The sequence below is a fragment of the Nelumbo nucifera genome, chromosome 1 (genome assembly GCF_055504915.1).
Source record: "Nelumbo nucifera cultivar China Antique chromosome 1, China Antique-T2T, whole genome shotgun sequence".
NCBI classification, from domain to species: domain Eukaryota; kingdom Viridiplantae; phylum Streptophyta; class Magnoliopsida; order Proteales; family Nelumbonaceae; genus Nelumbo; species Nelumbo nucifera.
The window spans coordinates 43,912,824-43,930,174 of record NC_142649.1 but is presented as its reverse complement, the minus strand read 5'-3'; the positions used below and the strand labels follow the sequence as shown (position 1 = coordinate 43,930,174).

Here is a 17,351-nt window from a genome sequence, read left to right as displayed (position 1 = left end):
AAATGAGATATGGGATAAGGCAAAGTCTACCTATTCTGAACTTCGACACTATGCCAAAATTTATCAACTGCAAGCAGCTTCATCTACTTGTAAACAGGGGGAGAGGAGTTTATCAGTTTATTACTCTGATCTGACAACTGTTTGGAAGGAGCTGGACCATTACCAAAACATTGAGTGGAAGTGTGAGGAAGATGCAAAATTGTATAAGAAACGTGTCTCACAGCAAAGGGTGTTTGCCTTTTTACATGGTCTCAATCCTATCTATGAACCCATCAGAGTACAAATTCTAAGTTCTAAGGATCTTCCTTCAATTCAGGAGGTCTATGCTCTTGTCCAGTCTGAAGAGAGCAGAAGGAACTTGATGAACAACACCAGAGGGGATGCAATTGTGTTGGCGGCAAAGGGGGGTCCCTCTACTAGTGGTGAACCTTCTTTCAAGAGAGGGGATCTCCAGAAGAAAGCAGAAGATAAGGAAAATTTGTGGTGCACTAATTGTCAGAAGCCCCGGCACACCAAAGATACTTGTTGGGATCTCCATGGGAAACCGAAGTGGGCTCAGGATTTACCTAAGAAGCAAGGATCATATGGTATTAGAAGACCCGGGCAGCAAGGTACCAAGAAACACCACATGGCCAATATGGTTACTCGGGAGAATCAGCCCCCCACCTCCACTGTGACTCAACCACCACATGGCCAACATAACTACTCTGGATCCGACCCAAGAGAGGATATTGTCAACTCCTTCCATGACCATTTGGAGCTTTATGGTAGAACAATTCGCCAGATGGATGATCCTCCCACCACCTCCTTTACATCCACATCAGGTAATCCTGCCGCAGCTTTCCATGTTGCTTCTCACGACCTCGACTCTCCATGGATCATTGATTCTGGAGCGTCAAAGCACATGACTGGTATGTCCTCTTTCTTCCAAACGTATCACCCCCTTTCCGGAAGAGATAAAGTGAGACTAGCGGATGGATCATACTCTCCCATAGCTGGTCAAGGAACTCTCTCTCTTCCCCTTGGCCTTACTCTTTCAAATGTTCTTCATGTTCCAAAATTTCCTATGAATTTGTTTTCAGTCAGTAGTGTTACAAATTCCTTAAACTGTTCCGTGACTTTTTTCCCTTCCTATTGTGTGATTCGGGATCTGGCCTCAGGGAGGACGATTGGTAGAGGTCGTATGGTTGATGGACTCTATATGTTGGAGAATACGGTTGGTCTTCTTGTTACAGAGTCTATGAGTCAGTTCAAAAAGAGTAAAATGTATTTATGGCATTGTCATTTGGGTCACTTGTCTTTTGAGTCATTGAAAGTTGTTTTCCCATAAATATGTAAGTCCGTGTCTGTTTCCAATTTTTCTTGTCAAACGTGTCAATTAAGCAAGCATTGTAGAACTCAATTTCCTCAAAGAAATAGTAAATCTGAGTTTCCTTTTCACATTGTGCATTCGGATGTGTGGGGCCCTGTTACTTTACCTTCTGAGAGTGGCTACAAATACTTTATTACCTTCATTGACAATTATTCCAAATACACTTGGGTATATCCAATGCGAACCCATGAGGAAGTACCAAAAATTATCCAAGATTTTCAGCGGATGGTCTTCACCCAATTTCAGACTGAAATTCAAATATTTCAATCAGACAATGCAAAAGAGTTTTTTCATAGTGACCTCACGGAGTTCTTTGCTTCACATGGCTCTCTTCACCGGAGCTCTTGTGCCCGCATGCCACAACAAAATGGTGTGGCTGAACGGAAGAACCGTCACATTCTTGAAGTGGCACGGGGTTTACTACTCCACATGAATGTTCCCAAACGTTTTTGGCTTGAGGCCGTCCTTTGTTCTACATACCTCATTAACCGAATGCCCTCTTGTTGGTTAGAGTACAAAGCTCCACATCAACTTCTCTTTCCTAAGGCCCCTCTTCTTTCTATTCCTCCCCGTGTTTTTTGGAGTCGGTGTTTTGTCCAAAACCTTTCCCCCACCCGGGGAAAATTGGACTCTCGTGCTATCTCATGTATATTTCTTGGCTACTCATTCTCTCAGAAAGGGTATCGTTGCTTTGATCCTATTTCACGAAAATTCTATGTCTCCATGGATGTTACCTTCTTTGAGGATGAGCCCTTCTTTCCTGTTTCTCCTCAGGGGGAGTGTAGATATGAGGAGAAACTGGTTCAACTTCCTCCTCTTCCTACTCCTTCTCCTTCTCCCCTTCCTCCTTCTGACCCTCCACCTTTCCGTGTTTTTTCTCGTCGTCGTAAAGGCCACTCAGGTTCAAGAGCTGAGGGGAATCCAGAAGTCGTACCTCAAATGCCATCAGATTCCTTGGGGGAAGATCATACTCACTCAGGTAACTTGACTCCCAACCTCCCTGTTGCTAATGATCTTGACTTTCCCATTGCCCACAAGAAAGGTGTTAGGTCATGCACCACCAAACACCCCATTTCCAACTTTGTTTCCTATGAGAACATCTCACCTTCATTTCGTGCTTTTCTTACCTCCATTGACAGTATCCCTATTCCCAAGAATGTGGCAAAAGCTCTCTCAATACCAGAATGGATGAAGACCATGAAGGAAGAAATTGATGCTCTTCATAAGAATGGCACATGGGAACTTGTTGATCTCCCTAAGGGAAAGGATCCAGTTGGATGTAAATGGGTGTTCACTGTTAAGAATGGGGCTGATGGAACCGTGGAGAGGTATAAAGCTCGTTTAGTAGCAAAGGGTTTCACTCAAGTATATGGGGTTGATTATGCAGAAACCTTTGCACCTGTTGCCAAAATGAACTCTATTAGAGTCCTCTTCTCTCTTGTGTTAGACAGTTTTGTATGCCCTTAGCTTCAATCCAATTTGATGTACTTTTGTTATTTAGTGGAAATAAATTAAAGTGCATGTTTGATTCATGTTGTTTGGTATAATTCTGTGTAAGACCCTAAAACTGGACACTTAGAGACTCGTGTTAGTTTTAAATGTTCACAGCCATTGGATAAGTCTGGGCAGATTTATCCTGCCAAGGTTGATACTGGTGTGCCACCAAGTGTTGGGATGGCCTGTCTCGGCCACCAGGGTAAGACCCAAGGCACATGCAGTATGGGATTACTTGAATCCTTGAACCGGACCAGATTTCCAGTATTGCCCTGGACCTTGGAGATAGATGGGCAAAACTACAAAATTACACCTGACCCCTAGACTCGATTATGATACTTCACTAGGTGTCGGATCGGGCTGCCTTTGATATGTCAATCAGTGAGATCCTTAGCGGGGATCAAAACCTAGGTATGTTGGGACAGTCCGAGAATTCATCTGAGTGGGTGATCATAGTGACAGGATCAGCCCCTTTGTCGGACAAGGGTAATGATCGGGAAAGGCACTCTCTCTGATGGAAACCAAACTGCCGGCAGTTGATTTCAATCGTTGGAATTTTGTTTTGCAAAATTAATATATATATATATATATGTATATGTACGGTTTTGAAATGTTTGCAAATGGTTTTAATTCCCGGGATCCATGTGAGTAGAGAGTGCGGCACTGTTCCTTACAGCCGAGGGAGAGGTCCTCTCTTGTCGGGCAGTGCTTAATCATTAAGGGCTGAGAGGTTAAGTGTAAGACCATTTAGGATAGTACCTGATGGGCTAATCTTGCACCTGCCCACAGTCCCTGGGATTTTATAAGATGGCTTGGCCCAGGGACCACTTAATGTAAGTGTTGGGCCCATAGGGTCCATGTGATGGGCTCAGAGGTTTGCTGAGTTTTTCAGTGAATTCGACTGGGCCGAACCCATGTGGCTAGTGTCTAGATCAATGCTTGGGTTCCACGCCATACAAAGAAGCTCAACTGGGCAGCAGATTGGAAACTAGTTAAACACTGAACACTTAATGGGCCAAAAGCCCATTTCGAGCTGGTCTGATATGATCACCCATCTATGGGGCGAATCTGAGATTAATGTTAGTAAAAGGATTGGGCCTTTAACCTTATCCACTCTGGGAGACCAAATTCAAATCAGATTTGAATCTGGTAACCTCCTGATAAGATCAGGAGTAAGCTAACTTAATCTACAGATAGGATTAAGATAATCCCCTATCCAAAATACTGATTTGTATTGGGATAACTCCTAATTAGGAGGTTTCTTAATCAAGAAGAAAAAGAGGAGAAACCCTAAGAGAAATATATCAGATTTCGAACCAAGGGTAAGGAAAGAAAGCTTCCTGCGAATAGAGATTAGATCTCATTCATACTCCAGAGAGAAGAGAAGCAATTCTTCTATCTTCATCCTTGGAGTTCTCCTCCAGCCGCCGCCGCCATTGCTTCTCACAAGATTCGATCTTTGTAGAGGAAAGAAGTCAAGAAATCAGTTCTTGACATCAGTCTTGCAGAAAAGACTAAAGAAGATTCGGTGTTCAGAGTTTCCAGAGGATTCTTGCGAAGGATCCAGTGTGTAGGACGCACTCTGCTGGTTCCGTTCCACCCACAGCTGTGTCATCTTCAGCAGGAGCGGATCTTTGTTTCTTCTTTGGGCATGAACACCAACTTTGGGAGATACTGCTTCTCCGGATCAGGTATATTCCTCCCTTTTGCTTTTGGTTCAGATATGGTTCGATTATGGTTCAAGTAGGATCCTTGAATATTGTATTCTAAATTTAGGGAATGTGATTCCCAGTTGGGAGAAGGTAGGAAAATTTTTGAAATTCGCCCACCCATTCCGCAACGTTTATGGCGTCCATTAGATGGATCATACCCTTCTTTCATCTTGCTGCAAATCTGAATTGGGATCTACATCAGCTCGACATCAAGAATGCCTTCTTGAATGGTGACCTTGAAGAGGAGGTTTATATGGCTCAACCCCCCGGATTTTTGGCTCAAGGAAGTGAACAAAAGGTGTGCAAGTTGAAGAAGTCTTTATATGGGCTGAAGCAATCACCAAGGGCTTGGTTCAACAGATTTCATACTGCAGTTCAGAAGAGGGGATACAAGCAATGTCAGTCAAATCACACACTGTTTGTAAAAAGAGTAGAAGGTAAAATGGCTGCCCTAATAGTATACGTGGATGACATAATTGTTACTGGTGACTGGAAGGACAAAATTCAAAGTTTGAAGGGCTTCCTTGCCACTCAGTTCGAGGTGAAAGATCTAGGTCCCGCCAAATACTTCCTTGGGATTGAGGTTGCCCGATCAAAAAGGGGTATTTTCATCTCTCAAAGGAAATATGTCCTAGATTTTCTTAAGGACACTGGAAAGATTGGGGTTAAACCAGCTGACTCTCCCATTGATCCCAACCATAAGTTAAGTGACAGTCAAGGTGAACCACTTAAGGATGTGAAGCAATTTCAGAGGCTTGTAGGGAGATTGTTGTACCTCTCTATGACTCGTCCAGACATAGCATATGTTGTTGGTGTCCTCAGTCAGTTCATGCATGCACCTAGGTCCACCCACCTTGAAGCAGCAGAGAGAGTACTACGATATCTTAAGAAGTTCCCGGGTGCTGGTTTATTATTCCAGAAACATGGACACTTGAGGGTTGAAATTTACACAGATGCGGATTGGGCTGGATCTCAAAGTGACAGAAGGTCTACTAGTGGTTACTGCACCTTTGTAGGAGGGAACCTGGTTACTTGGAGGAGTAAGAAGCAAACTGTGGTAGCTAGATCCAGTGCTGAAGCTGAGTACCGTGCAATGGCACACGGAGTAGCCGAAGGTATGTGGATAAAGAATCTATTGGGAGAGTTGGGTTTTCCAGTTGGTAAACCCATGACTCTACTCTGTGACAACAAGGCAGCTATCAGTATTGCTGCCAACCCGGTACTACATGATAGAACAAAGCACATTGAAGTTGACAAGCATTTTATCAGAGAGAAAATCATCACAGGCGAAGTATGCACTCCATACATCAGCTTTGAAGACCAACTTCCAGACTTATTTACAAAAGGGCTAAACTATTCCAAACATCAAGGTCTCTGTGACAAGTTGGGCATGATTGATATCTATGCTCCAACTTGAGGGGGAGTGTTAACAGGTGTATTATATGTACTGTACACAAGCTTAGTACCCGTAGGGGTATTTTCGTAATTCTGTATACTTTTTGTTATGTATGGCCAGAACAGTATAAATAGAAAGCTTCACTCGACTGAAACTAAGTTTTGTTGAGGCTTTAACTCAGTTGCCTCTTATTCTTCTTCCTCTTCTCCTTCTTTCTTCTTCTTTTCTCCTTCTTTTCTTCTTCTTCTTGGTCTCCTGCTCAACAACTTTGAATGGAGGTCCCCTTTCCTGAGACCTCTAGAGCTCTTAAAGAAGTCAGCCAATTCTCCATTTACTAGAACTGCAAATTTGGGAGAAGAAACACATACTTTAATCCAGTTTCTCCATTTCTGTCCAAAGTTCATCTTCTCCAAAACAAGATCCAAGCATTTCCAGTTGACATGGTCGTAAGACTTCTCCAAATCCAATTTGCAAACCAGTCTTGATTTACCTTCCCTTTTCCTTGAGTCTATCAACTCATTTGCCACCAGTACGCTGTCTAGCATTTGTCTACCCGGCACAAACGCAAACTGATTTTTTCAATCACAGTACTCAGAACTGTTTTCAATATTTCTGCTAGGACCTTTGCCAGAATTTTATAAAAGCTATTCAGCAAACTGATAGGTCCAAAATCTTTGATGTTAGTGGTCCCTTCCACTTTAGGAATTAAGGAAATGAAAGTGGAATTTAGATTTCTTTCCAGGGCTGCAGTTTGGTGGAAATCTTGAAACACTTTCATCAAATCCTCTTTCACCACCTCCCAGCATTTCTTATAAAAGAGACTAGTAAGACCATCCGGCCCTGGGGATTTATCAACTTCCATATTCTTAATCACTTGCCATATTTCAACCTCTGAGAAGGGGCCTTCCAAGTCTCTATGCTGGGACTCAGAAATCCTCCTAAAAGCAAGATCAACCGGGAATGGCATTCTAGCCCAACTTTCCTTAAACAAAACTGAGAAATATTTGTTGGCAACATTTTTCATCTCAGCCCCATTCTCTCCCACCTGGTCCTCAAATTCCAATCTCTCGAGCTGATTGAATCTATTTCTTGCACTTGCCATCTTATGGAAAAAACTAGAATTCATGTCCCCTTCTTTGAGCCATTTAACCTTGGCCCTTTGCCTCCACTTTAATTCATCCTTAAAAGCCAGATTGTCAATGGTCAATTGTTCTTCCAATCTACTCTTCCTTTCTTCCAACCTCCAAGATTTCAGGGTCTCCTTAACTGATTTGATCTTTTTTGCAAATTTGAAAGGACTCGTACCTTCTAGCTAGAGATCATTCCATTTAGAACTCAAAAGGGGAACCAACTCTTCCTCTTCAAACCACACATTTTCCATCTTGAAAGGGGCTTTTTAGGACCTTGTTTACCACACACCAACTGAATAGGAGTATGATCCGAAACTGGTCTTGGGAGAGCCACTTGTTTTGAGAGGTTAAAAGCATTCTCCCATCCCGGAGATATAAGAAACCTATCTAACTTAACCAACGCCAGGGACTCTTGGTTATGTGGATGATATCATCATTACAGGAAGTTGGAACTCAGAGATACAAAAATTGAAACAATTCCTTGCATCTAAATTTGAAGTGAAAGATCTAGGTCCCCTGAAGTATTTCCTTGGAATTGAAGTTGCCCGCTCAGAAAAGGGTATCTTTATCTCTCAAAGGAAATACACCCTTGATCTATTACAGGATACAGGCAAATTAGATGCAAGGCCGGCAGATACTCCCATGGATGTTGACCACAAGTTAAGTGACTATGTTGGTGAACCTCTGAAAGAGGTGAAACAGTTCCAAAGGTTAGTGAGAAAGCTGATTTATTTGTCCATGACCCGTCTAGACATTGCCTATTCCGTTGGGGTCCTAAGCTAGTTAATGCACTCTCCTAAGAAACCACACATGGAGGCAGCAGAGAGAGTTCTTAAATACTTGAAGAAATATCCCGAAACAGGTCTACTATTCAGTAAACACAATCACCTAAAGGTGGAAGTCTTTACAGATGTTGATTGGGCAGGAGCTGTGGATGACAGAAAGTCCACAAGTGGGTATTGCACATTTGTGGGAGGAAATCTAGTAACTCGGAAGAGCAAAAAACAAAGTGTGGTAGCAAGGTCAAGCGCTGAAGCTGAATATAGAGCTATGGCACATGGGGTGGCTGAAGTCCTTTGGCTAAAGAATCTTCTAGGGGAGCTTGGAGTTGTTGTTCATAGTCCTATGTCTCTTTACTGTGACAACAAGGTTGCAATAAACATCGCCAGCAACCCTGTCCTACATGAGAGGACCAAGCACATTGAGGTGGACAAACACTTCATAAGGGAAAAATTGGAAAAAAAGGGAAATTTGCATCCCTTATGTCAACTCCAAGGAACAACTTGCTGATGTCCTCACAAAGGGGCTTCCATACTCGCGGCACAATGAGTTATGTGACAAGCTGGGCATGATAGACACATTCGGCCCAACTTGAGGGGGAATGTTGTAAGGTTTATTTAATTGTTACTTTATAGTTGTTGTTAGTAGGCTGACTTCTTAAGATACTATCAATTAGTTACTTGTCCTTTTTTTTTCTTATTAGTTTGGTTCTAGGGTGTGCCGCCAGAAGCATACTTGTAATTTCTATTATTTTTTATTAAGTTAATATAAATAGAGAACTAGCGGCAGTCAGCAGGATCTTTTTCCCCTCTCAATCGTATCTCCCTTTTCTTCTCTTTCTCTCTCTCTCTCTCTCGTCTCCCACTCTCCATGAATGATTACATCAACCATCCCCATTTTTGAATCCCTTAGAACTCTTCTCAAGCCCAAATCCCAAGAATTATTAACAAACACTGATGAGATCACTTTTCTTTTGTTTTCTTAATCTTATATTTCCTAATCCTAGGCCTCCATCATCCCTCCTCCTAGAAACCACCTCCCACTTCACTAGGTGATCCTTCTTAGTGTCCCCTAGTTCCCACAAGAAGTACCTCATTATCTTTCTAGCCAATTTGCTACTTTCACTGGTACTCTAAAGGTAGAAAGGAAATAGATTGGCAACCTTACAGGTTGGCCAAGGTTGACTTAATTAAGGTTATCCTACCCCCTAAAGAGATGTAATTCCTTTTCCAAGTTGCTAACCTCTTAGAAAAGCTTTCAATCACAAGGTACCAAAAGCTATCAACCATTGGGTTCCCTCCTAGTGATAGCCCCAAATATTGTAATGGCCAATCCCCCACTTCACACCCCAATAATCTCGCTAGGGAATCCACCTCCTCTCCCCCTAAATTAACTCCTGCAACACAACTTTTGCCCCAGTTCACTTTAAGATTGGACTTCTTTTCAAACTGTAGCACTAGTCTCTTTAAGTTCAGCAACTCCCCTTCCTTCCCTTTAAAAAACAAAATGATATCATTTGGAAATTGTAATTGAGTTGTATACGGTGCAAAGTGTTGAGAAATCAAGAAACCAACATGTTCAGAAAATCAATGTGGCACAAATGTGAATGCTAAGGTGGATGAGTGGAAAAACTAGAAAGGATCAAAAATGAAACCATCCACAAAAACCTAACAATAAGTGGTAAAATGAGAGAGAGTAGACTAAAATGGTTTGGTCACATGCATAGAAGACCACCAACAGCTCCAATTAGAAGAAGTGATTTGTTACAAATGGAAGGGGATAGAAGAGCTAGGGGTAGACCAAAAAGGACTGGGTAGAAGTAGTAAGGAATGATTTAAGCACTAATAATTTAACAATGGCTATGGCTTTAAATAGAATGGATTGGTGAAATAGGATTTATGTAGCCAACCCCATATAGTTGGGATAAAGCACAGGTGATGATGATGCTAATGATGATGGTGTATGATATAAAAAAAAGCTTCAAGAAGTACAATGAAAAAAAAATTCAAAAAGGACTAAAACGTTCATTATATTTTACTTATGAAAAAGAATTTGAAATGTTATATTAAATACATAAAAAAGTACAGTAATGTTTGAAATATTATATATTTAATGTTTTATATCATACAAGGCTCAAAGTATTCGTACACCCCGATACGGCAGAAGGGGTGCATCAGTACTTTGTACTACACGCATATCATTTTTTTAGTTTTTGTTTCAAAAATAGGGATGGAAAGGTTTAAGCATCATTTAACATTTAAAACAGATACTTTTGTGATTAGTCTTAAAAAAGGCATATCGACAGGTTGGCATTACGATATGATACACCTGATACAGGATGTATCGTGTTGATACTTTGAACCTTGATATAATATGTATTTAATATTTTGCATTTAAAAACATAAGCCCAAAACCTGGTCCAACCCAGGCTTATATTTCAGGCATGGGGTCCAGATTGGGCCAGGCACAAGCACAATTAAGATCCATAGGAGAATTTGAGGGCTTGAACCCATAGGATAATTTGAGGGCTAACAATTAAGATCAATGGGAGAATTTGAGGGCTTACAATTAAGATCCATAGGAGAATTTGAGGGCTTGAACCCCAACTGTCAAATGACCTTGAAGATAAGAGATAATAAGATGTATTTTCTGTACAAAAATAAAGATACCCCTATGAGACTTGGCCACCTCATTTTCAAGGAAATACTTCAATAGACCTAGATCTTTGACTTCAAATTGGATGACTAGAAAATTCTTTAGCTGCTTAATTTCAGACTAATTACTTTTGATGACAATATCATCCATGTACACAATTAAGGCTACAATGTTGTCTTGCTTTCTCTTCACATAGAGTTTATGATCAGCCTTGCAGCACCTATACCCCACCAGCTAAACCAATTTGTTAAATCTATTGAACCACTCTGGGAGATTGCTTCAGGCCACACAAGGTAACATTCCTCTTCACTACCATGAAGCTGAAAACTTAGTAGCCACATCATGTATAGCTCTTAATCTGCCAAGATTCATGCTCTTATTTTTCTTCATTAAAAGAAAGGTTAGAGTTTTAAATATCACTCCTTGCTTCTTAAATTATTGATCTTGATTCTAGTTTTTGAACTTTATTTCATGGATTCATTTTCTTGATTCTACTTCTTGAGTCTTGACCTACCACTCTATAAGCTAAATGTCACAGTCAAATTTCTATTGCCCAAAATAAATCCCTAATAAGATAAAGCTCAAAAATATTCAGAGGTGGCTATTTCACTAATCTTGGAATGAATGGATAGATATAGCCTTCAAAAAGATAAGTATAAATCCTAATGTCCAGATCCAAATGATAGAAGGGAAGCACATTAGTTTTTGTCGAGTATTTACCTCTAGTAGATCATCAGCCTGGTTGGCTATATCATTTAGATTTGCCCCTGGAAGATGAACTTTTGTGCCATTCTCACTTTTAAAAACACCACCACCTGCAGCCACTCGACGCAATAACTCATGCCGGCTTTCTTTCTGAGGAGTTCTACAAAGTAGACCAATCACTTGTACCTAAAATCCAAAATCCATAACAATAACAATTGATGTTTAAGTATATGATCATAAGTTCCAACTTCCCTTGGACCAAAAATATTATTAGTTCTTAAGAGTGAAACCAAACAGACTCACATGTGGAGGACACTTTTTTGTAAGATGGGATAACACTGTCTGCTTGATAACCTCCAAAAGAGACTTGCGCTGGATGGAAACAAATAAAAATGAATAAAGAAACAACAATGTTTGTACTGGATTTATATTTTGATTAACAGAAAAAAGAAAACAACTAGGACTGGAAACCAGAAATCTCTGCGGTCCTTTAGAGTAACAATGTGACCCAAGTAAAAGACCAAGATGTGATGCATATCCTTTTATTATCAGTTTTTACATTATACTTAATGTCATAATACAACAAATGAAGACATTGACATGGATATTCTCATGTCTAGTATAAAATTACCCATGACCTTCAAAAATATTATAATTTATTTCTCCACCCACTCTTCTTGCCTGCTTGCAATAATCATTGATCGCAATTTAATGGACAATACAAGCCAAATAGGAAGAATAAATTCAATGATTTAATTTGTCCCTGTTGATCTCTCTAAAGACTCAAAACACATCTAGAATTTTAATTTTGTGCAGTAAATGCAGAAGGGAATCTCTTCAAGAATTCATTAGCAATCTCGGTACTATTGGCATTACAGGACATGCAAATCCACAAATAAAGTTTGAAGTCGAATTTGGTCCTCCCAAAGATGCTATCAAACGAATTCAGATACAAAATCATTATTGTTGTTCCAGTAAGCAGCTAGAAATAAAATCAACATAACAAGAATAAAAAAGTTTAATAGTCAAAACAAAGGGTTAAATTTGTACTTGATCATCTTCATCCTTTTCAGCAAGTTGGATCATGTAATCAAGAGCCATCATAAACCCACTCTCCATCTCATCAACTCTCTTCCCAATGACTCCTTGTGCAGCTAACTCCACCGCCATCTCCTCTGATGCCTCATCCATGTTCATATCCTCCAACTGCATGACATATATTAAACAATTACATGATAATCATGGCATGCTTACATGAGTACTAGTCCATTTCTTCAAATCCAAAACTATCTTACTCACAAAAGTCAATAGAACAGAAATCAAGACTATTATCAAATGAACTTTAAGTAACAACACATGAATGGACTCATTTCAAATTCTGTGTAAAATGATATGAAATTTATTTAGTTTTGACATCGTTTCCTAACTCTTTTCTCAAAGATCAGCATTCTTTTCTTGAAGAAACCTTGAAGATTTTCATGAAAACAAAATGAGAACTTAAAATTTACATTGCTGTGCATCACTACATGTAGGTCTAGATTCAAGAAATGGATTTTTTTTATCAGTAGAAATGGAATGTTAGTCCAACATAAACATTTAAACCTCCCAAAATTGAAAAATTCACATACATGTATCATTACATATAATTTTTTTCAAGTTACCCAATCAAAAGAACTCAAAATTGGGAATCTTAAGTATTTCTAAAACACAGAAATGTCTTCAACAGAATTACATTGTTGCACTCATATAGGCCGCATAAATATAATCTTTAACTAAAATGAAATACTACACGGCTACAGTCTTAAGCATTAAGAAGTCCTTCCCTCCTTTTGGCTTTGTTTTTTCCGTTGGTTTATCTGTTTATATAGGCCTTATATCAAGATATCCAGTCAATGCTCGAAAATGGACGTAGAAAAGAAACTGTATGAACTGAATAAAACTTATTACCCAGAAAAGAAAGGAATTAAACTTACCAATTTGACCATTTCCTCTAGCACAGAAGCGACCTGTTCGCCTCCTTTAAGGAGGGCCTCGTAGTCTGAAGGGTCCCATTTCTGGTCTCCTTGTTCACGTGCTCTGGTTTTCAAGGAAACATCCTCATCTGGGTAGCCTCCACCAACTTCATAGCTTGCGCAGAGAGCCGTCCAGGTTGTCTGCTTCTTGGGTTGTCGAAAGGGAGAGGAGAGCAGAGCCTTTCTGCAAAAAGAGGAGGAAGAGACTGAAGAGAGAAGATGAAAAGAAGGGATATCCTGCTTCGTAGAAGAAACTAAGCAAGAACGGGAAGGGAAGAGGACTAGCCTCTCCAACATTCTTGCGTCTCCTTTCAAATTTATTTTCTGGGTATTTGAGTTCTTCAGTTCTTCCCTGTTCGGCGTTGGCCTTCGAAGAAGAAGAAGAAGAAGAAGAAGAAGAAGAACACTTAAAAAGCTGCTGGATATTCTGATTTGTGAGTTGTGATGGCGTCTTTCATAGATGGGCAGTGGAGTCTGTCCTGCTCAGGGGAACACCGGTTGATTTGTAGAGTAGCATCCATGACCATGGATTGGATTAGACTTTAGAGAAGCTTGTTCACGGAAAATGGCCCACAACGCGAGGTGAACAGACGATTACAAAATGCAGATTTGCGATCGGATGGATAAAAAAATTGGGAACCGAACTCTCCACACCACATGGTTAAAAGCCATCCGCTCTACCGGCCAAACGTTGATTTCAAAAAAAGTAATCCAAATGTATCACGTTTGGCCGCAATTAAGTAGAAAAAAATCGCCGTCTGTGGGAATCGAATCTACGACCACATGGTTAAAAAGCCATGCGCTCTACCGGCTGAGGGTACGTTGATAGGGCGAGCAAAACCGATTCATTCAATTTTTTAAAAGCATTGAATTGAAACCAAACCGATTCATTCAATTAACCGATTTTTAGATTCGATTTCTTTGTTTTTTTGCTCACCCTATTAACGTACCCTCATCTTGAAGATAGCATAAGTTGGTCCATGTTACAGAACATAATATATACATTTTTATACATAACCATGAGCCTTCTTAACTCAACCGGTAGAGAGCATGGCTTTTAACCAAGTGGTCGTGGGTTCAATTCCCATAGACGGCAATTTTTTTCTACATATTATTTATTATTTAAAATATAATATTTTATATATATTTATAATTTTTTATTATATATTTTTATAATAAATATTATAAAAACTAAAAAACTGAAAAACCGGCGAACCGAACCAACTGGTTTCGATTCGGTTCCGATTACCAGTTTTCCAAAAAATGGTACTACCGGTTTGATTCACAAAAATGGCCTACAGTTCAGTTACCTGAACCGTGAGCACCCCTAACGCTCAGGACTAAAAAGAATGAAGTAAACCAAATGCCTTTTTATCAATCTACAAGTGGGAATCAGTGCAATGCACGGGATTTGTTAAAACGAAAGCTAAATAATATAAACACATAAAAGTATACAATTATTTTATATTTTCTTACTTTTTAAAAAATTAATAATTATTTATATTTTTGTGTTTGACTATGATATGGGAAAGATATGATATCTGAAAATTTTTTTACCAATTAATTGGTATCATAAATGTGATGGCCAATCAAGTGTTATTTATCAAAATTCATGAGTGGATTTTGATTAGTCAAAACTCTTCTGATACCATATCTTTCCCGCATTATAGATTTTCGCTTATATTTTATATACTATTTTTAATAATTTTTTTTACAATACAACAATAACTATAATTGATTTTAGCTAGGGTTGTTCATCAAACTTATGAAACCGACCAATCCAACCAACTCAACTCAAGTTGGTCGTTTTTCTAGTATTTCCAATTGGCTTTGGTTCAACAATTCCCCAACCTAACCAAGTTAGATAAATTTTGCTTTGGCCATTTGTAAATTGGCCAAAATCGAACGACCGTACATAGATATATATATTAATATTTTATATTTTAATATATCTATTTAATATGAGAAATTAGGAAAATTCCCATATTTTTAACCAACCAACCACTATAATTTTAAAAATTTAAATTTAAATCTTTTGAACCAACCGACCAAACTGAAAATTGACCCAAAACAATATAACCCAAGTTAATTGGTTTTCAATAATGGCCAGTTGATTTCGAGTGACCAACACCCCAACCTGACCAAGTTGATTTGGTTGGCCAAACAGCCTATAGCCAAACTAAATCAACCTATGAACACTACTAATTTTAGTTAAATTAATAGTCTAATCTCTAATAAATAACAATAATTTAATCTCCAATAATTATTGAAAACATATTGATAATAAAAATACAATAAATAATTAATAAAAATACTAAAAAATATATTAAATTAATCAATAAATAGTATAATCTCAAATAATAGTTGAATCTCTAAGAAACATTATTATAACAAAAAGTACAATAAGCACAACAGATTAAATTTAAAAAGTTAAATAGCAGTAGTTTAATCTCCAATAATTTTTCAAAATTTTCAGTTAAATAACAAAACAAAAATAGATTTATACAAAATTATTGAAAATAAATTTATCATAAAAAATAAATACTTATTGAAAATATAATAAATATTAATTTTAGCATATATAAATATATAATAAATATAGATAAGATTTTAAAATTCTTATTAAAAAATATTAAATTCTCTAAAAGTTATTTTCTAAAATTATTAATTGATATAAATGAAATTAGCTACTTAAATAATATCACTATTTTAAATTTAAAATATTAATTATTTTTTGAATTTAAGAATCTATAAAATTATAATTTATACTATTATTACATAATTTCGTTATTAATTTTGTAAAATATTAAGTTGTTATTAATTTGAATGTTATGTTATAATTTTTTCTAGTTTTAAGATTTTTTTTATTTATTACATAATCTAATTATTTTAACTATTTAAAATCTACTTAAGTTAAATATTTCGTTAGTTAAAATATTAAGTTATTTAAATATTTAAATAATGTATAAAAAATTTAAAATATTTTTCCTTGAATTTTATTTAATTCAAAGTTATTACATAATATTAAATATTTTGTTATATAATTATTTATCTATTTTTAATAATTGTTATTTAAGATATTTAGTTACTGAAATTTTTTAATAATATTTTATTTTTTAATGTTAATTTTTTTATTATTTGAATAACATTTAAATTGAATAACCGAAAAACCACAATTTATATTGTTAGTACATAATTTAATGGTGAATTTTGTAAAAATATGAAATTATTTATATTATAAATATTATTAATTAATTATATTATAATTATTTTTTATGTTTTTAATAAATATTTTAAAGTTACTATATAATTTCGTTAGAATATTTAAAGAACTTTTAAATTTTTAATTCAAACTTTCTTTATATAGATATAAATAAAAAATAGAGGAGTGGATAAATAGGAATTAGAGATAATTTAGGAGAGAAACAAGAATTAGAGAAAATTTAGGATATAAATAGGAATTATAGATAATTTCGTATATAAATAATTAAATAGGGATTAGAGATAATTTAGGAGAAAGTGAGGGATAGTGGGGGAGGTAGTTTGGGAGATATTTTAGGAGAGGTCATTATTTAGGTTCTTGGGAACAAGAGAGAGAGAGAGAGCGAGAGATTTTAGGTAATTTTTTATGGGGAAAGAAAGCATCTCATTGGTTGTTTAAAAAGTGACATGGAATTAAAAAATAAAAAATTCAAAAAAAAGGAGAAAATTTCTAGAGCGTTGTGTTTTAGTGTGAGCGCTTGCTCACTTGCCCCTTGTCATTGGGGTTGGTGCCTTTATATATGCCTTGCTCATGTACCGCTCCTAAGATCTCCGGGAGGTTGTGTCTAACTGGTCTAAGATTCCTGGAGGTAACCGCCATGCATGTTGACCACCCTCCAGATTGTTCGACATGTGGGCCAACTTCCAAGGGTCATGGGAGTGTTTGGATATGCATGCCGAATTCGTCGGCGAGCACGTCTTGCAAGTCGCCAGGTCGGTGCCTGTGCCAGGCCGCCAAGTCACGCTTGTGCCAGGCTGCCAAGTCGTGCCTGGGCTAGGCCGCCAGGTCGGTGCCTGTGCCAGGTCACCAGGTCGTGCCTGTGCTATGCTGCC

General features: G+C 37.7%; 1 protein-coding gene and 1 non-coding gene across 3 annotated transcripts in view; one reads left to right on the top strand and one right to left on the bottom strand.

Annotated features, from left to right (window-relative positions):
- LOC104586281 (protein PEP-RELATED DEVELOPMENT ARRESTED 1, chloroplastic) overlaps window positions 1-13,923 on the bottom strand; it is a 71,297-nt gene extending 57,374 nt beyond the window's left edge. The window contains exons 1-5 of one of the 2 annotated variants that reach the window (XM_010243453.3): window positions 13,543-13,923; window positions 13,218-13,440; window positions 12,295-12,450; window positions 11,548-11,616; window positions 11,260-11,430 (exon numbers count right to left, since the gene is read on the bottom strand). In XM_010243453.3, coding sequence (XP_010241755.1) covers window positions 11,260-11,430; window positions 11,548-11,616; window positions 12,295-12,450; window positions 13,218-13,440; window positions 13,543-13,553 — 630 coding nt within the window. In that variant the 5' untranslated portion in view covers window positions 13,554-13,923. Of the gene's footprint in view, window positions 1-11,259; window positions 11,431-11,547; window positions 11,617-12,294; window positions 12,451-13,217 lie in introns of both variants that reach the window. The other variant, XM_010243452.3, reaches the window with a different exon arrangement.
- Window positions 13,924-14,279: 356 nt separating this feature from the next.
- Window positions 14,280-14,352, top strand: TRNAK-UUU (transfer RNA lysine (anticodon UUU)). The gene has a single exon. It is a non-coding gene; the product is annotated as a tRNA-Lys (tRNA).
- Window positions 14,353-17,351: the final 2,999 nt, after the last annotated feature.